This window comes from Sturnira hondurensis, unplaced genomic scaffold (assembly GCF_014824575.4).
Source record: "Sturnira hondurensis isolate 20B ecotype Veracruz unplaced genomic scaffold, ASM1482457v3 Scaffold0009125, whole genome shotgun sequence".
In the NCBI taxonomy this organism is placed as follows: Eukaryota; Metazoa; Chordata; class Mammalia; order Chiroptera; family Phyllostomidae; genus Sturnira; species Sturnira hondurensis.
In genome coordinates, this window is record NW_028081756.1 from 2,042,112 (window position 1) to 2,061,646 (window position 19,535).

General features: G+C 38.2%; 1 protein-coding gene across 4 annotated transcripts in view; it reads left to right on the plus strand.

Moving 5' to 3' along the window:
* WDFY4 (WDFY family member 4) overlaps positions 1-19,535 on the plus strand; it is a 370,216-nt gene that overhangs the window by 228,147 nt on the left and 122,534 nt on the right. For all 4 annotated transcript variants that reach the window (XM_037056671.1, XM_037056674.1, XM_037056673.1 and 1 more), the window contains exon 40: positions 14,650-14,727. In XM_037056671.1, the coding sequence (XP_036912566.1) occupies positions 14,650-14,727 (78 nt within the window). The remainder of the gene's footprint in view (positions 1-14,649; positions 14,728-19,535) is intronic.

A 19,535-nucleotide genomic window follows, 5' to 3' on the forward strand; every position in this document is an offset into this window, starting at 1 on the left:
GCTGCTATGAACATTGGGATGCACAGGATCTTTTGAACTGGTGTTTTAGGGGTCTTAGGGTATCATCCCAGCAGTGGAATTGCCATATCAAAAGGCAGTTTCATTTTTAGTTTTCTGAGGAAATTCCATACTGTTTTCCACAGTGGCTGCACTAGTCTGCATTCTCACCAACAGTGCACTAGGGTTCCCTTTTCTCCACAACCTCTCCAACACTTGGCCATTCTTACCAGTGTAAAGTGGTATCTCATCGTGGTTTCACTTTGTATCTCTCTGATGGCTAGTGATGCAGAACATCTTTTCATATGTCTCTGGACTCTCTGTATGTCCTCCTTAAAGAAGTGTCTGCTCAAGTCCTTTGCCCATTTTTTAACTGGTTTGTCTTCCTAGAGTGGAGTCATATGAGTTCTTTATATATTTTGGAGATCAAACCCTAGTCTGAGGTTTCATTGGCAAATATGTTTTCCCATACACTTAGTTCTCTTTTTATTTTAATGCTGTTTTCTTTAGCCATGCAGAAATTTTTACTTTGATGAGATCCCATTTGTTTACTCTTCCCTTTATGTCCCTTGTTCTAGAGGACATATCAGTGAAAATATTGCTGCATGAAATTTCTGATATTTTCCTGCATATGTTTTCCTCTAGGACTCTTATGGTGTCATGACTTATACTTAAGTCTTTTATCCACCTTGAATTTATTTTGGTGTATGGTGTAAGTTGACGATCGAGTTTCATTTTTTTGCATGTAGCTGTCCAGCTCTCCCAACACCATTTGTTGAAGAGGCTAGTTTTACTTCATTTTATGCTTCTGCCCCCTTTATCAAATATTAATTGACCAGGGAGGCTTGGGTTTATTTCTGAGCTCTCTGATCTGTTCCATTGGTCTATGTGTCTGTTCTTATGCCACCACCAGGCTGTTTTGATTATAGTGGCCTTGTAACACAGTTTGGTGTCAGGTATTGTGATCTCTCCTACTTTGTTCTTCTTTCTCAAAATTGCAGTAGCTATTCAGGGCCATTTATGGTTCCATATAAATTTCTGAAGTGTTTGTTCCATATCTGTGAAATATGCCATTGGTACTTTAATAGGGATTGCATTGAATTTATAAATTGCTTTGGGTAGTACAGACATTTTGATTATGTTAATTCTTCTAATCCGTGAACATGGTACAGGCTTCCATTTGTTTGTGTCTTCCTTAATGTCTTTCTTGAGTGTTGTGTAGTTTTCTGAGTACAGGTCTTTTACCTCCTTGGTTAGGTTTATTCCTAGGTACTTTATTTCTCTTCTTGGTATATCAAATGGGATTTTTCCCCTGATTTCTGTTTCTGATATTTCATTGTTAGTGTACAAAAATACCTTTGATTTCTGAATATTGAGTTTGTATTTCTATGTTTTCCCAAATTCACTTATTAGGTCAAGTAGTTTTTTGGTGGAGTCTATAGGATTTTCTGTATACTATCATGTGATCTGCAAACAATGACAGTTTTGCCTCCTCCTTTCCAATTTGGATACCTTTATTTCTTTTTCTCATCTGATTGCTGTGGCTAGGACTTGCAATACTGTGCTGAAAGCAGACAACCTTGTTTTGTTTCTGATCTTAGTGGGAAAGCTTTTAGTTTTTGCCCTTTGAGTATGATGTTGGCTGTAGGTCTCTTGTATGTGGACTTTATTATGTTGAGGAATTAGCCCTCTATTCCCACTTTACTGAGGTTTTTTTTAATCATAAATGGGTGCTGTACCTCATCAAATGCTTTTTCCTCATCTATTGATATGATCATGTGATTTGTGTCTTTGCATTTGTTTATGTGATGTATTACAATTACTGATTTGCAAATGTTGTACCATTCTTGCATCCCTGGGCTGAATCCCACTTGATCATGGTGTGCGATCTTTGTAATGTATTGCTGGATGCTGTTTTCCAATATTTTGTTAAGGATTTTAGCATCTATGTTCATTAGCCATATTAGCCATAGATTAGCCATTAGCCTGTAGTTTTCTTTCTTTGTTGTGTCTTTATCTGGTTTTGGCATTAGGATGATGCTAGCTTTATAGAAAGAATTTGGGAATCTTCCATCTTCTTGAATTTTTTGGAATAGTCTGTGAAACTGTCTGGACCAGAGCTTTTGTGTGCTGGGTGTTTTTTGATTATGGCTTTGATTTTGTCAGCTGTTATTGGTCTGTTTATGCCTGTAATTTTTTAATGATTTTATTTATTTATTTTTAGACAGAGAGGAAGGGAGGGAGGAAAAAGGGAGAGAAATATCAATGTGCGGCTGCTCTCCTGTTGCCCCTACTAGGGACCTGGTCCACAACCCAGGCATGTTCCCCAATTGGAAATCCAACTGGTAACTCTTTGGTTCTCAAGCTGGCACTCAATCCACTGAGCCATACCAGCCAGGGCCATTAAGCCTGTTATTTTACCATTGTTGTTGCTCGAATTGTTTCACCATATTGCTCTAGTATTTAACTAGAGCAATGTTTTCACTGTACTGCTCTTGATCATTTTTGCACTGATCACAAATAAAATTCCACATGAATGTTATGTGATTTAATGCCAGTGTACTATAACTCTTATCAACATTTTTTATGTGTGTATCATTCAGGAAAAGTTAGGTTATGTTGCAGTATCAGATACTCCCACATCTAATTACCCTAAAATTAGCAAAGATTTATTTCTCACTGTGCTACAAGTGCATTGTGCATTGTCAGGGAAGCTCCTGGTATCTTTTCCTCATTCAGCAACATTGGCTCAGGAAGCAGCCTTATCTAGGACATTGACTATTGTGGGGACAGTTGAAAAAGAGCTTAGCAGATTGCTCATGTGCCCTTTAATCTTCTGCATGCTTCTCCCTGGCCTCACCTCACTCAGTGGTGGCAGGAAGGTGACCAATGCTATGTCCACACAGAAGAAGAGAACTAGAAATATTTGACAAACAGCACTAATACTAGAACACTGTATTTTCTTTCAGTTTTTCTATGTAAATCTATACAGATATAACTATTGCTATTGTTAGTATACTGTTTTCTAACTTCATTTAAATATTTTGATACATCATAAACTTGGTCTCATATCCTTAAATTTTTTTTGGCACCAAGGCTTCAGCAAACAGTTGTGTAGGCTGTGCGCAAGGATATCTGGCCAGAATGAGAAAAGGAAACTTAAATGTAGCCTTTGCTCCATTATTCAAGTCATTTATTCAGGTCTAGGATTGTGTCTGCCCAAAGGAATGCACAGATGTTTTATGGGCTAGTGGTGGCCCCTTGTGATGACTTGTGGTGACTGCCTAATACTTTAAGATAAGTATATGCTCATATTTAAGTTGTTTCATTTTGTGCTACTATAAATAGGATGGTGAACAATGTTGCCCAGGAAATTTCTGTGCATATATTTTAATGTTTCCTTGGAATAAATTACTAGCAGTGAAATGGTGAGTTGAAAGATTGAAATGAGATGCAAAGGTATCAGCACATGGTAGATAAAGTGCACACAAAGACTTGCCATTTCTCACTACTGAGTTTAGTCCCAGACCTGGCATGTGTGGTGTTTGACCAGAGAGGTTTATAACTAATCTTGGCACCAAGTGTCTGAGCAGAATCTGAGAAGCTGCCTTCAGATGTCGGCCTTTCTCATTTCTGCAAGGCCACACAACTGTAAATACAAGACTAATGATGCTTTAAACAAACAAGTGTAATGACGGTCATCAGTAGACAGCAGACATTTCTTATGGGACAGCTTGGGCAGGAGGGTCCCCAGCAGCTGGTCTGCCCTAGGGGTGCCCCTGGCAAAGTTGGGGTCAGCTCACTTAATGGTGACCCTCTGGGTAGGATTTGCCTAATTCCCCATTCCCAGATCTGATCTGTACCCTCTAAGCAAACCCTTCCTTTAAGGGGGTACTGGGAGAGAGCAGAGCACAGCACAGGTCCTTTAATCCAGATCTGCTTTTCCTCTCAAATCTCCAAATAGCCTTCATAGGCCCTTTGTTCTGCTTCAAAGGTTCTCAAACTCTTTCATGCACAGGCAGTTGCTAAACAAAATCTATTTATCTCCCATAAGCCATGCAGAGCTCTGCTCTGAATTTGTCCCTGATCAATATGGCACATTCACTGATGCCCAGGCAGATGGGCCTCTGCCCTTGAGCTGACCCAACGTGCCCTCCTCCTGTTTCCACATTCTAAGTATGACAAGTTTCCAGGGCATGAAAGGTCTCAAAGCCCAATAAGAGAGTAGTATTTGCTTTGCACTGAGATGTACAATGTGGAAATGCACAAAGAAGAGATGCACGTGCTAACAGAGTCTGAGACCTCACTTCCTGGCACTACCACTTTCTGTACTCTTTTGTTTATTTATTTAAAATATATTTTATTGATTATGCTATTGCAGTTGTCCCATTCTCCCTGTTCATTCCCTTCCACCCTGCACATGCCCTCCTGCCCACATTTCCCCCCTTTAGTTCATGTCCATGTGTCATAAGTTCTTTAGCTTCTACATTTCCCATACTATTCTTGACCTCCCCCTATTTTCTACCTACCATCAATGCTACTTATTCTCTGTACCTTCTCTCCTCCTCCCACTCCACTGTTGCTAACCCTCCATGTGGTTTTGTTTCTGTGGTTCTGTTCCTGTTGTGGTTGTTTGCTTAGTTTGTTTTTGTTTTTGTTTTTGTTTTAGGTGTGGTTGTTAATAATTGCTAGTTTGCTGTCATTCTATTATACATGTTTTTTCACCTTCTTTTTCTTAGATGAGTCCTTTCAACATTTCATGTAATAAGGGCTGGGTGATGATGAACTCCTTGAACTTGACCTTATCTGAGAAGCACTTTATCTGCCCTTCCATTCTAAATGAAAGCTTTGCTGGATAGAGCAATCTTAGATGTAGGTCCTTGCCTTTTATGACCTGGAATACTTCTTTCCAGCCCCTTTTTGCCTGCAAGGTCTCTTTTGAGAAATCAGCTGAGAGACTGATGGGAACTCCTTTGTAGGTAACTGTGTCATTATCTCTTGTGGCTTCGAGGATTCTCTCCTTCATTTGAATCTTGGGTAATGTAATTCTGATGTTCCTTAGTGTGTTCCTCCTTGGTTCCAACTTCTTTGTGACTCTCTGAGCTTCCTGGACTTCCTGGAAACCTATTTCCTTTGCCAGATTGGGGAAGTTTTTCTTTATTATTTGTTTAAATACGCTTTCCACCTGTTGCTCTACCTCTTCCCCTTCTGGTACCCCTATAATTCAGATGTTGAAACATTTAAAGATGTCCTGGAGGTTCCTAAGTCTCTCCTCATTTTTTTTGAATTCTTGTTTCTTCCTTCTTTTCTGTTTGGTTGTTTGTTTCTTCCTTCTGGTCCACTCCATTGATTTGAGTTCCAGTTTTCCTCCCATCACTATTGTTTCCCTGTGAATTTTCCTTCATTTCACTTAGCATAGCCTTTATTTTTTTCATCTAATTTGCGACCAAATTCAACCAATTCTGTGAGCATCCTGATCACCAGTATTTTGAATTGTGCATCTGATAGGTTGGCTATCTGTGTCGCTTAGTTGCATTTTTTCTGGAGCTTTGATCTGTTCTTGTTTGGGCCATTTTTAAAAAAAATCTCTACGTGCCTGTTATGTAGTGAGGGTCAGAGCCTTAGGTATTCACCTGGGCACAGCAACCCAGCAGCTGGGTTGTGTGCTGTATGTGGGGAAGAGGTCTGAGAGGGAACAATGGCACTTGCTCCACTCTCTGTTGGATATCAGTCCCTTCTGCTGCTTCTCCCCAGCAAACTGGGCCTTTTCTGGGGCTGATTTCCATGCCGGTGGGCTTGTGTAGGTTCTAGAACCCTGTAGGTCTCCCCAACAAACTCTTCTGTCAGGCTTGGAGCCTCTCCTGGCACCTCAACCCCCACAGGTGTTTTCAATTGGTGTTTTGAAGTTTTATTTCCCCATGCTGCGACCCTGGGTTGCACAGTCTGCCTCACTGCCCAGTTTCGCCTGGTTTATCTGCAAACAATTGTGGGACCACTGGGTCGGCTGCCTTGCACACGATGCCCCACTTCACAATTGCCACCTCGCTGTCTGCCTGTTGCTACCCTGAGCCTGGGGTCTGCCGGCCACCACCTGCGTGCCCAGGATCCATCTGCTGCCATCTTACAGCAGGATTTGTCAGCTGCTGCCTTGTGCACCTGGTGCCACCACTTTTTTTTTTTTTTTTTTTTTTTTTTTTTGCCATGACCCCTCTCTGCAGGCTGCCCGACTCTATCCCTTCTACTGGTCTGGATGAATGTGTCTATTTTAACTCCTTGGTTTTCCAACTTCCATACAGGTCAGTTTTCTGTCAGTTCTGGTTGTTATTTTGTTTGTAAATTGTTCTTGTCCTTATTTTTGTTGTGCGCAGTGTATCTACCTACACCTCCATCTTGGCCGGATGTTCCACTTTCTGTATTCTTGTAGTCACTTATCCTCCCTTGTCCTTGGTTTCCTTTTCTGTAAAATGGGAATAATAAATAGAGATTTGTCAGGAGGCTAAATATTAAATGTGATTATACGCAAGGAAACTCTTTTGTGGGCTCCAAAGTGCTTTGTTCATTATTAGTTACCTGGATGTAATATTGAGGGAACAGACCAAACAGATAACAGATATCCCTTGGTGACAACAGATAACAACTTTTTGGATGATCAACACCCTTAGATAATCCATCAATATGGCCTTGGTCACTTTCTTCTCCCATCTTCCTAATCCACTACTCAAGTCTTCACCATTCTGATCATACCCCTGCTCTGCTCTCAGAGGAAGCAGAACAACCTACCCCTACCAGGTGTGAACCAACTCACTTCCCACTGTTTCACCTCTGCACCATCCTCAAGTCCCTTCCTTGAGACTCAGAGAATGAGGAGCCTCTACTTTCCCTATTGCTCATAGGCTACTGATCCCATTCTTATTTCTCTTACCCCATATAACCTGTCCCAGCAGTAGTGTTTTTTTTTTAATTTGCTTTCAAACCTCTTACATCTACTACCATGCTGCCCTCAGCCTACCCATACACCGAATTCTTCTCCTTCCTCTTACACTATATGGCCCTGCTCCCATTGCTTTTTTCTCTTCTTCAGAGTCACATTTGTTAAGTTGTCTATATTCACTGTCTCCATTTCCTTACCTCCAAATTTCCAGTTGACATCTATGCTGTTTAATCATTCCTGTGAAATAAGTCTTGCAGAAATCTCCAAGGACTAATTTCATCAGACAAATTCAATGGTCATGTTAAGGTCTCATCTTACAGGATTTTTCTGATGCATTTGCTGTGTTTAAAATGGCCCTTGGTTTCCATGACACTTCTTTTTCTGATTTTTCTTAAACTTCTCTAACCTTCCTTCTCCTGGCCTAAATTTCTCTGTGTTCTCTAGGTTTCTGACCTTGTCTCAATCTCCTCTTGGTACTTACTATTCATGAGAGAGCTTAGCACTCCTCAGGGTTTATCCTATCACCTGATTGCTCATGATGCCTATCACCTATTGCTTTTTATTGGTCTTGGACCTTCCACCTTAGTTTTATTGACACTTCAAATTCAATAGGTCCTCATATCACTTAAACTTGTTTTTTCTCTTGTTTTTGTGATCTGTCCTTTTTTCAGTTTATCTAATTTAATTTACTCCATCAGGTAAACAAAAAATTTTGGAGTAATTCTTATCGTCTCATTCAATCACCATTTCCTACCAACTATACTTTTCATATAGTTCTTGAATTTGGCTCTTCTAATTCTCTTGTTCGTGATGAACTCTCATCTCACTGTTTTTATAGTGTCTACTTCCAGTATTGCTTTATTAATTCCACCCTTCAAATTGCTACCAGAATGAGTTATCAACAGTGCTAATGGGACCATGTCAGGCTTCTATTTAAAACCTCTCATTTAAGAATCAGCTAAAGCAACATCTTGCTCAGGGAGACTTCTCAGGACATGATCCACATCAAAGTTCCCTATTCCATGTGTTGCATCCTGTGTCACCCTGTGCTGGGTCCTGTGGTTACTCTATGCATATCTCTGTCTCAGCATTGGTCAAGCCAGCTCTTAACCATCTGTATGTTTCATCAAGCTCTGTATAATCAGACATGAGTTCATCTTTGTACACCAGGGCTAAAAAATAGTAGGTGGACAGTGAATGTTTGTTGAAATAACAACAGAGAGTAAATATGAAGATAGAAATGGAGTATCTGAGCAAGAGTATCAACAACCCTGGGATGTAGCTATTATAGACAGAGTATTTGAAAAGTAAAGATGATTTATAACTGAACTCATATAGTATTTTCTATCCCCATTAATTTTGAAGCAACTATCAAGGCCAATTGTTTTCAACTGTTCTTATTCAGTACTTGCACCAAAAGTGGTTGGAAAGTGGGTGAAATTTTCAGCTTATGAAGTATTCTGCTATCTCATCCTATCTTCATAACATCTCTTCAGAGTATGTTATGAACAGCAAATCCAGGGGTTGCTGTTAACCTCATGTTGTAGATGATAAATCAAATTTCAGAAATATTATTTATTTGCTATGAAATGTGGCCATTAAAGGCAAAGAACCAAGGTGCCTGGAGTTCTACTGTTTCTACCTACCACACTGTCATTCAACAACACTCAGAAGAACATGGAAGTCTGAATATCTTTTCCTATATCCTGCTGAGGTCTGCCTGCCTGCCTGAAACTCCCTATCCTGGTTTTACTTAATCCCTCTCTGGCAAAATGGCACATTTGCTATTTCATGGGAACTGCTTTGGGTCCCAGTTCTCCCCAAGAGTTCTATTCCCCTGTTGCCTGTCTCCAAAGCATCATATTAGAAAGAAGTCTTGGTTTTTTCCTTGGATGTAAAATTAACCAAATTTGTCAGCATTTCATGTCACTTGCCATGCTCATGATTGCTTTACTTATAAATGCATATAAACATGTGATAGAAATATTAAAGAAATTTTTTCAAACAACAACAGCAAAAAGGATAGAAAAGAAAAAGAAAACAAAATCACCCTATTCCCACCATTCCAAAAGAGTAGTAGATTAGCATTTTTGAACTTTTGCTGATACTTTTTTATTTTGTTAAAGTATAACATACATAGAAAAGTGTTCAAATAACAAATATACAGACTTAAGAATTTTAACTGCATAAGTATGTGACCACTACCCAGATAAAAAATTACAACATTAATGGCACCCCAGAAGCAGCCCCCATTCCCTGCCTCCATTCTAGTCTCTGGCTCTTCCTTCCCCCAAAGTAGCCATGCCCCTGACATTTAATCTCATACATTAATTTTCCACACTTTTACTTTTATATAAATGAAATAACATAGTATATACTTTTCTATCTGGTTTATTTCACTCCAAACTAGTATGCAAAATTTATCCATGTAATTGGATAAAGTTCATTTATGTCCTAGTGGTAGAGCAACATTTTTCATAGAATTGTTAAACTTTTTTGATCTCAGAATCCCGTTACCCTCTTAAAAATTATTGAGGACCCAGAAGAGCTATTATCTAGGTAGACTGTATCTGTTGATCTTACCATTTAGACACTAAAACAGAATTTTTATTTTTACTTTTTTTCAGACAATGTGTTTTCTTTTTTTTAATTGTATTTCTTTCATCACCATTTAGTCCCATGTAATTAAGAAATAAAAATAAATAAATAAATAATTTAATGCCCTTAACTGTGATCAGGCTATTCCAATGATCTATTTTATATTGGGTAAGTTGAGGTAATTTGTGTTTTGTTAACAATTTGTCCATTTTTATCTAAATAAGTTGTCACATTTATGCATGTACAGTTGTTTGTACAGTTTCCTTGTTATCTTTTTTTGATGTCTGCAAGGTCTGTAGTGAGAGCCTCTATTTCATTCTTGAATTTGGGAATTTTTGTCTTCTCTCTTTTTCTTTGTCAGTGTTCCTACAGGGTTTGTAAAATTTATCAGTCTTTTCAAAGAACTAGCTTGTTTCAATGATTTACTCTATGTTCATCAGTTCTAAATTTCATTGATTTCTTCTCTTCGTAATTTCCTTTCTTTTCTTGCCTTGGGTTTATTTTCTTCCCCCCCCCCAATTTCTTGAATGGGAGTTTAGATTCTTGATTTGAGGACTTTTTCTTTTTCATTAGAGTCTCTATGACACAAATATTTTTAAGTTACGTCATTTAAATTTTTTAAAATTACAAAAATTTTATTTTTAAAAGGTAAAATTATCTATAAGATGCACAGCTTAATATCTTTTTGTGCTAGAACCATTTTAATATAATTATATATATATATATATATATATATATATATATATTTATATGCCAAATCCAAGGTTTATGCATATATAACTTTTTCAGTTAGTATCTGCAAGCATAAACAACAACAATCTAAGTTTATAAATTCATTAGGGTTAGAGAAATTGACTAATGTCCTTTTTACTGCTAGGCTGACCAACAGTAAATTATAGATGAATTAGTGTCTTTTTGTTTCTCTTCTCTCACTCTACTTGTCCAGAGACATTTTGTTGTCAAGTTTCAGTGCAGCTTACCTCCTGCCAAAGTTAATCTTTTTACATAAGTACTCAGTTACTCTGAATTTTGCTTATAATTATAACCTATTTAATCACAGAGGAACCTCTGCAGTGGTGGAGTTCAGGGTTGCATGCAATAACAGGATCACAGTTTTGAGGTCTAGCACAGATTAAAAACCACAGATGTACCAGTTATATAAGACACAGCTCAATATTTTGATGCACATATACCTTGTGAAATAATCACCATAGCCAAGGTAATGAACATATCCATTACCTCACATAGTTACTTTTTTTTTTGGCAAGGGAACCACTTAAGATCTCCCTTCTTAGCAAATTTCAAGTATATGTTATAGTATATTTTAATTTCCACTTTGATTTCTTCTTCGACCCATGAGTTACTTAGACTATTACTACTTCATTTCTAAATATTCGGGAATTTTCTTTTTGATATTTACTTATAGCTTCATGCCACCATGTTCAGAAAAAAATATAGTTTTAGTTATTTGCAATTTTCTTTTTTTTTTCAATTTTTTTATTTAATTATTTTTCAAGTACAGTTTTCTGTCTATTACTCCCATCCCATCCCACCCCCCATCCTCCCCCCTCCCTCCCATTTCCACCCTTCTCAGTTGTTGTCCATGTATCCTTTATATAGGTTCCTCTAAATCCCTCCCTTATTTCCCCTGAAATTCCCTCCCCTCTCCCCTCTGGTCACTGTCAGCCTGTTCTCTATTTCAGTGTCTTTGGTTATATTTTGCTTGCTTGTTTGCTTTGTTGTTTAGCTTCCTGTTAGAGGTGAGATCATATGGTATTTGTCCTTCACCACCTGGCTTATTTCACTCAGCATAATGCTTTCCAGTTCCATCCATGTTGTTGCAAAAGGTAGGAGCTCCTTCTTTCTTTCTGCAGCATAAAATTCCATTGTGTATATGTACCATAGTTTTTTGATCCATTCATTTACTGACGGGCACCTAGGTTGCTTCCAAGTCTTGGCTATTGTAAATTGTGCTGCTATGAACATTGGGGTGCATAGGTTCTTTGGGATTGGCGTTTTGGGGTTCTTAGGATACAATCCCAGCAGTGGAATTGCTGGGTCAAAAGGCAAGTCCAATTTTAGTTTTCTGAGAAAATTCCATACTGTTTTCCATAATGGTTGTACCAGTCTGCAATCCCACCAACAGTTATTTGCAATTTTCTTAAACTTGCTTCATCTTTCATTATATGGTAAGTTTTAGTAGTGATTTCATTGTATATTCTGCAATTTTTGATTTTCTGCATTTTGTTTTAATTTATTAGGTCAAGTTTTCTTATTATGTTCCTCAGATATTCTACATCTCTATCTTTCTTGTTAGATTATTCTATTTAGTTACAAAGAAATGAATTACCATCTTCCTGTCTTATTATAAATTTGTTTTTCCATTTAGTTTTGTTATTTTACATTGTATATATTTTGAAGCTAAGTTCTTAGATGTTTCACACTTAGAACTTATACTTTCCTGGTTGGTGTACTGACCCTTTTATCATTATGAAATATCCTCCTTCTTGTCTAGTAACGATTCTTGCATTATGGCTACTTTATAAAATATTTGAATATTTTTACCAGATTTCTTTTGGTTGGTGTTTATATGGTTCATCTTTTTTCAGCCTTGTACTTTCAACTTTCTATGGCCTTATTTTCATCAAGAGTTTTTTAGATGCAGTATTTACTTAGGTTTTTGATTTTTTCAAAAGAATTTACTTATAGTTTTAATATGGATTTTTTTATCATTTAATTACAGTTGTCCCCATTTTACCCCCATTACTTTCCTCCACCCTACCCACCTCCACATCCCACATTCAATTCTCCACCCCCCATGTCTTTGTCCATGGGTCCTTTATACATGCTCCTGGACAAGGTTTTTGCTTTTGATCCAGTGTGACATGTTTATCTTTTTTTTAGAGCATAGTGCATTTACATTTAATGTAATTAATGATATATTTAGTTCAAATCAATCTAAACGTTTATTTTCCATTTGTAATATCTGTTGTTTGTTCCCCCTTTTCTCTTTCAACACATTATCAAGTGTTTTAAATTATTTCACTTCACTTCCATTATTATTAGCCGGATGTTACATATTCTTTTATTATGTTTTTAGTGGTTACTATAGAAATTAGAATATACACATTTGCTTTATTAGCATCTAGTGTAAAGTGTAAATTTTAAGTCCCCCCCTTTTAAAAAAAATTGAAAGAAAGTTAGAATACTTTATTTTATTTACTCCATTCATCTTTTATTTTTTCAAGTATTATAACTCCTCATTTTTTCAAATTCCATAAGAATTTATTGTTGTTATTATTATTTTCCAACAGCCAATATTCACTTACATATGCTAACATATTTATTATTTCCATAGCTTTTTATTCATTCCAAAATTTCATGCTTCAGTTTGGAATCATTTTTGTATTACTTACAAAGTTCTTCGGTGTTTCAATTGGTGTAGTACTGTTGGTGATTATTCAATTGAAATGTTTTAGTTTTGAAAGGTTTTTAATGAATAGAGAATTTAAGTTTGACATATTTTCTGTCAGGACATGAACATGTTTCATTGTCTTCTGGATTGTACCATTCTCATTGTTCATTTTAAAAAGATAATATGACTTTTTTTCCTCTGTGTTTTTCAATATTTTAATCACTTTTGTAGTTTTACTATGATGGGCTTATATGTGGTTTTTAAAATATTATTTTTCTTTTAGGTTTGTAGGATTTGTCAGATCTGTAGCTATGGCCTTTCACCTATTTCAGAAAATTCTCATTAACTTTTCATATTGTTTTTTATTGTTTTTAATCCTGTCTTTCTCTCCTCCTCTTTTGAGACTTCATTCCACATAAGCTAAATGCTTTCTTCAAATTACACATGTACCTAACTATCTTTATCTTCTTTATATTTCCCACACTTTAATCTCATCATATTTTAGCAAGGATATTTCTTTAGGTTTATTCATCTCCTATTCTGCTAAACTCACCTATAGAGTTCTTATTTCATTTAATTCATTTTACAAATTTATAATTTTCATTTGGTTATTTTCCATAGATTGCATGTTTCTTAAAAAATTCTTCATATCGCATTTTGCACCATATTTTCTGCATTACTTTAAGGTTAAGATCTGATAACTCTAATATCTGTTTACATGTGGGCATAATTTTACTGTTTATTTTTCTATTGGTCATTTCTATGGGCCTGTCTAGTAATTTCTACTTGACTGCTGAACCTCTTGCATGAAAATTCTATATTAGAAGCTCAGGTGATGTGATCTTTATCCAAAGAGGACTTCCTTTGTCTTCTGGAATGTATTTGCTGTGGGGTGATCACCATAATGTACTCAGAGGTTGAGGTCTTAGAAATTGGGTTTCATCATTGTAAGGACTGGTCTGTTTACAGCCTGCCCTGATTCCTGTGGTGCTGCCCTTCAGAGATCCCACCTTAAAGCCTAATTCTGCTGGTGTCTACAAACTGAAACTGCTGGGAGCTTTACTTATTTTCTTAGCCTCTCAGCCCCACACTGCTCATGAATTGGCAACTCCTTAAAGGGAAATATCAGTGTAGAAAGCTGGGCTTATTTTTCTTTATTGTCTTATTTTGGGCTCCTGTTCCATTATGTTCTGGGTACCTTAGTCAGTCTGAACTTCAATTTTTGTCTCCTTAGCCACCTGAGTCTTTCAAAACTCTGTTAATCTTCCCTGCTTCCTAGCCACCACTTGCTGTTTAGCTTTTCAGCCTCTTGTGGTATTTTCAAACATGTAAATATCTCAAGGGAAAATAAAAAATCAGATATTACACATTGAGAACATCTCAGAGAGGTTTTATTTCTCTCTCCAATATCTTGGCTCCTTAAATCTTGGCTCTCTTGATAGCTCTCTACTGTCTTAAAGTAGATGATTCAAATCCAGTTTTCTAGTTTTTGCTGGGAGAAAGATTTATCACTACAAGCTGGAAGTGGAAGTAACACACAAACATGTATGTATGTTTGTGAGTGTATCAGCATAGGTGAAGTCTTTATTCATGAGGTTGTGATTAGTTTAACTAACAAATTCTGTGTTATTTTCTTTAGTAATTGGTCAGAGTAGAGAAGTTCTTATCTAAAACTATCATTAAGCTGTAACTTGCCTCTGTTTTCTAGGATTTTGTGTCATGTATTGAAAACTACAGAAGAAGAGGACAAGAGCTCTATGCATATTTATACAAAGATCATATACAGGTAAAAAAACAAAACAGGTCCTTTCTCTATATAATAGGGTGGAAACCTCCCTGAATCTGAAATAAAGAATCAGCAGAGCCTTTGGTTTAAATCCTAGACTGCTTAACTCAACCATCAAGTCAATCCAACTTGCATGAACTGTGGAAGGAGTTTGAATCCATACTGTCAGCAACTGAGGAGACAGGCAATGAGTCTATCCACTCATCTACTCAGGGTGTCCAGACTCCTTTGCTAGGAGCTAGGGCCACATCTGTAAACACAGCAGACATGGGCCTCACTCTCAGACAGCTTTACTAAAAAGGAGAAATATACATTAAATAACTGCAGAAATAAATAGATCATTATAACTTGTGATGAACAATAGGTACAGGAAGTACAGATACAATAAGAGATTACAACAGGAGAAAGAATTTAATTTGGGCAGGTCAGAAGCTCTCTCAGAGGAGGCTATCTGTAAGTTGAGATCTGAAGAAGGAGAAATATGGGCTGAAGTGTTTCTGAATAAGTTATTTTGGCTAAGGGGAGGGCATGTATGAAGGTCCTGAGTCAGGAAAAAGCTGGGTGTCATCAATTACCTGGAAAGACTAGAAGTGACTGACTGCCCTGAGCTGGGCAGGGTGAGGGTGAGGCCCGGTGGGAGCAGCCAGTGCTTGTCCCTGCATTAGGAATGCTGATTTTTTTTTTTAAAGTGCAGTGGGTTGCCACCGATGAGGGCAGGTTTAGATATTCAAAACACCTCTCTAGGCATGATATTTCTGTGATCTAGGTAAAGAGCACTGGCTGTTAAGCCAGTAAGACTGCTGTTTATATCTTCGGTCTGCTTCTACTTAAGCCTGCAGTCTGAGCCTCAGGCCCCTGATCTTTAAGACGGGCTGATACTTCCTGTAAAGGTTAAAGAACAACTATAAAGCACCTAGATGGTGGCTGGCAGGAAATGACCCATATGTGGTAATGGAATGGCTTAGAAGTTATTTTTATTTGGTTTTGTTGTTAAACTTTATTTATTTATTTACTTATTTGTGGCAAAATGGCTTTTTTAAAAGGATTTTATTTAGTTATCTTTAGAGGGGAAGGGAAGGAGAGAGGGAGAGAAATACCAGTGTATGGTTGCCTCTTGTGCATCCCCTGCTGGGAACTGGCCTGCGACCCAGGCATGTGCCCCACACTGGGAGTCGAGCCGCAATCCTTTGTTTCACAGGCCCACACTCAATTCACTGAGGTACACCAGCTAGGGCATTGTTGTTAAACTTAAAAAAAAATTGCTAATAATAGAACATAGCACATGGAATTACTAATTATATTATTTACTTTATAATTTCTCTGTTCTAGAGCTTGTGCTAGGTTTAAGAATTACAAAGATTATAATGGCGCTGTTCTATATTGAGGGTTCTTAAAACTTAATAAGTAGACAAAGTAAACAAATAACCACAAACAGGGTGATGAGGCCAATACTAGGATGTTCTGCCTTAGGAGAGAAACAGTGGGGTATGAGGAGACATCAGGGGTATTGGGGTGGGGTGAGGGATCAGTGAGTGGTAAAACAGTGGTGCCCAAGGGCAGGAGAAACAAAATAGGCTCTGATCAATTTAAGCCAAGTAACATGTTCTGATTCCCTCCACATAAGCTCCTTCGGGGGTCCACCACATGCCCTGGTAATGGGGGCTTATGAGATGTGCAGCACACTACAGGAACACAGTCTGGCAGCACAGCCCCCAGGCTGTCTTATGAGTTTGCAGATTGTCAGACATGTCAGGGGTGGGAGAGCAGTTTTGGGGTGTCAAGTGAATGTGGGAAGGGCAGAACTCAGCAGAGTCTCCAGGACAAGAAAGAAAAGATCCAGCTTTCTAGCAGGTGGCCTTGCTCATTTTTATCAGCAGGCCTGACTGGGGTTTGGAGAGTCGAGAAAGATGCAGTTTCACTGTTGAGTGAGGTATACTCAAGAAAGTCCGCATTCTGAGGATAATCCATACTTTAAATGCTTTCCAAGTGTTTAAATATTTCAGACGATTGTTTCCATGTTTAAAGGAACACAGAAATAATCATTGTCTGTCAGAGATAACCAGGTCTGGAGCACTTGCCCACATTTTTTGAGGGGCAACATTTTCTTAATGCAGGGCCCATTTCACTTTCAGCAAAGTCAGTCCCAAAATCTAGAAAGAAATCAGGCTTGTCAAGCTTACCACGTTCTTCAAGTATTGCTTCTTGCAGATGCATTCAGTGAGGTCCTCCCAAGAGGATGGTGATAATGAGACTCAGGGGCCTCAGCTCACAGGGCTCTCAGTCATAGATTGGGCAAAATTTCTCTAACATGGCATTTTACCCACAACTAAGAAGTCACTGGAGATGGTGGGAGCCCACAGCAAGACAAAATAACATGACTGATACACATTGCTCTGGAAGTTAACCCAAGCATCATTGTTCCTCCTCATTCTATCAACAGCAAGTTGAGCAATTCTAATATTTAATCTCCCAAATTTTTCATCGCTCTCAAAGTCCTGGCAAAAATAGTTGCCTGTCCTCTGGCCCTGCTCAGAGTTGCCTTTGCTTTTCAAATTCTATTTGTTCCTTTTTCTGTGGTCTAGGCATTCTGGTTCTACCATGTTATGTGCACAGACCACCCTTTCTTATATCAAGTCCTCATTGTAATGTATAGAAATGCCTCGTCATGCCTATGCTGTTTTTATAACACTGCAATCTTTACTGGTTGAAGCTCATCACTAGATGCCTTCCACCTTGGAAATGGCCTTTCTCTCAGTAGTGGGGTGCACTGTGCTGTTACACTCTATTCTGAGCTCTCTAGGGGCCAATAGGCTATTGCTACTTCTTGCTCGGTATCTTTATGTACATTAAGTTTTGTCCATCAGATACAAGTATTAGAAAGTCAACTCAAACTGACTCAGGTAACAAATGAAATGTTCTGTGCTATTAAAATGTCCAGGGAAAGCACAGGCCTCAGGGTCTAGGCATTCAAGCCCCACTCTAAGGAATCTGTCTTCTCTCCCTTTCTCTTCTCTCTCTTACATGTACACACATTTACATAAATACACACAAATTCATGAGTTACTAAGGCTTTTGAGACACCAGGGCACATGAACGAGAGAGAATGTGAGTGTGAGGGGAACTCATGTTCTACTCCCTGGGTTGCACATCCTAGAATGAGGCAGTGTTCATGGGGAACCATTTTCTAACTTGCATAAAGCCACTGTCTCCTTGCAAAGTTGCAAGGCTCTATGCTGTATCTGTCTGAGGGGCCACTTTTCCTGATGCACTTAAAGGTGTCCTGGGACTGTGGTGAGTGGCCTGGATATATATCTACACATCTACCTCTCTGCACTGTCTCTTCGGTATGGGCGCTGGAGCACCATTTCCACCCTGGGGAATGATGCACAACAGTCCATCAATAACTATACAGTACCACTTAGTTTTCCCAGTCTTGGGTGACATGTTAAACCCCAAAGCCAGGGCTAGAGTCAGCCCTACCAAAGCACCGGAGACTGAAAGCAGGGAAGGTCACCTAGAGGAAAGTCTCAATGATGCTATCCAAGAGTTTCATTTTGGCCAAAAATTGTAGCTGCCTCTAACATGCCAGAACCCCCTGCCTTTGAGTCTCTGGGGTGGCACTGGACCCACTTGAGTTTTAGACTGAAAGAGGACCTTGCATTGTGCAGAAACATGGACATGACAGAGGATTTTGCAGACGTGGGAACTCAAGGCTTTTGCTATTTAGTCACCTCATGTCCTCTGCCCAATTACCACATGATGCTTTTTATTGTGGTTGAGCAGTCATTCATCTCTGAGTGGCCTCACTGCTGACATGCAGCTGTGTGGCTGCAGGAACTCCAGACAACTCGCTTTGCCTGTGATGAAGACTCAGGGAGCCATGGATCACAATTACACTGGTGGAGCCTTGGGATGAAGAAGATGTTCCTAAAAGACTAATTTGAAGTCCAGGGTGGACAACTCAGTAGCTCACGATTGTTCATAATCTGTGAAGCTCAGTACGTTACTGCAAACACAGCAGAGATTTCCAGGGAGCTGAATAATTTTCCCCAAACAAGTGTTCGTTTCATATAATCAAATCCCTGTAAAAGGCTTTGGATAGTCATTATTTTTCTGGAGTTCCTTATTAAGCAGTTAGAGTATAGTATAAAATGCTATAATTGTTTTGGATATTAATGTAAGAACTGTGGAGAAACAAAGTAATCTTGCTTCAAAATAGGAATTTGTCAATGCACATTAATACTAAACTGGGTGAGGCACCGTATAAAACTCTTGATTTATTGCTTACATAATCCCATGGTTTTATTATTATGGTAATAATATTAATTACATTTGACTGATGGGAAGCTAAACGTCCTTCAGTTTAAATAGCTCATGAATGGTAAAAACTGGGTGACAACCAGGTTCATCTGATGCCAAAGACCAAGTTCTACCTACTATACTACCTTTGATATTTTCATGCAAATTTTAAAGTTCTGAGAATAATGGACCTGTTTAAAATGGTCTTTGATGTAATACTGGCAGAAACCATGAGTTAATAAAATGAAACTAGGCTCCCAGGAAAAGAATCTATCCCACAGGCTTGAGCAAAGGTTTTGGAATTAGACAGCTGGGTTTAAATTTCAGCTTGGTCACCTGGTGGTTCTTGGAGAAATCACTTCTCCTCTCCTAGACTTGGTTTCCTTAAGCCAAGGAAATTTCTACTATGAGAATAATAGAAGTCTTACATGTGTAAGTTTCACTCATAGAACCACTGAGTAGAGGGAGTGAGACACAATAGATGAGGGGATCAGCTTAACACATGATAA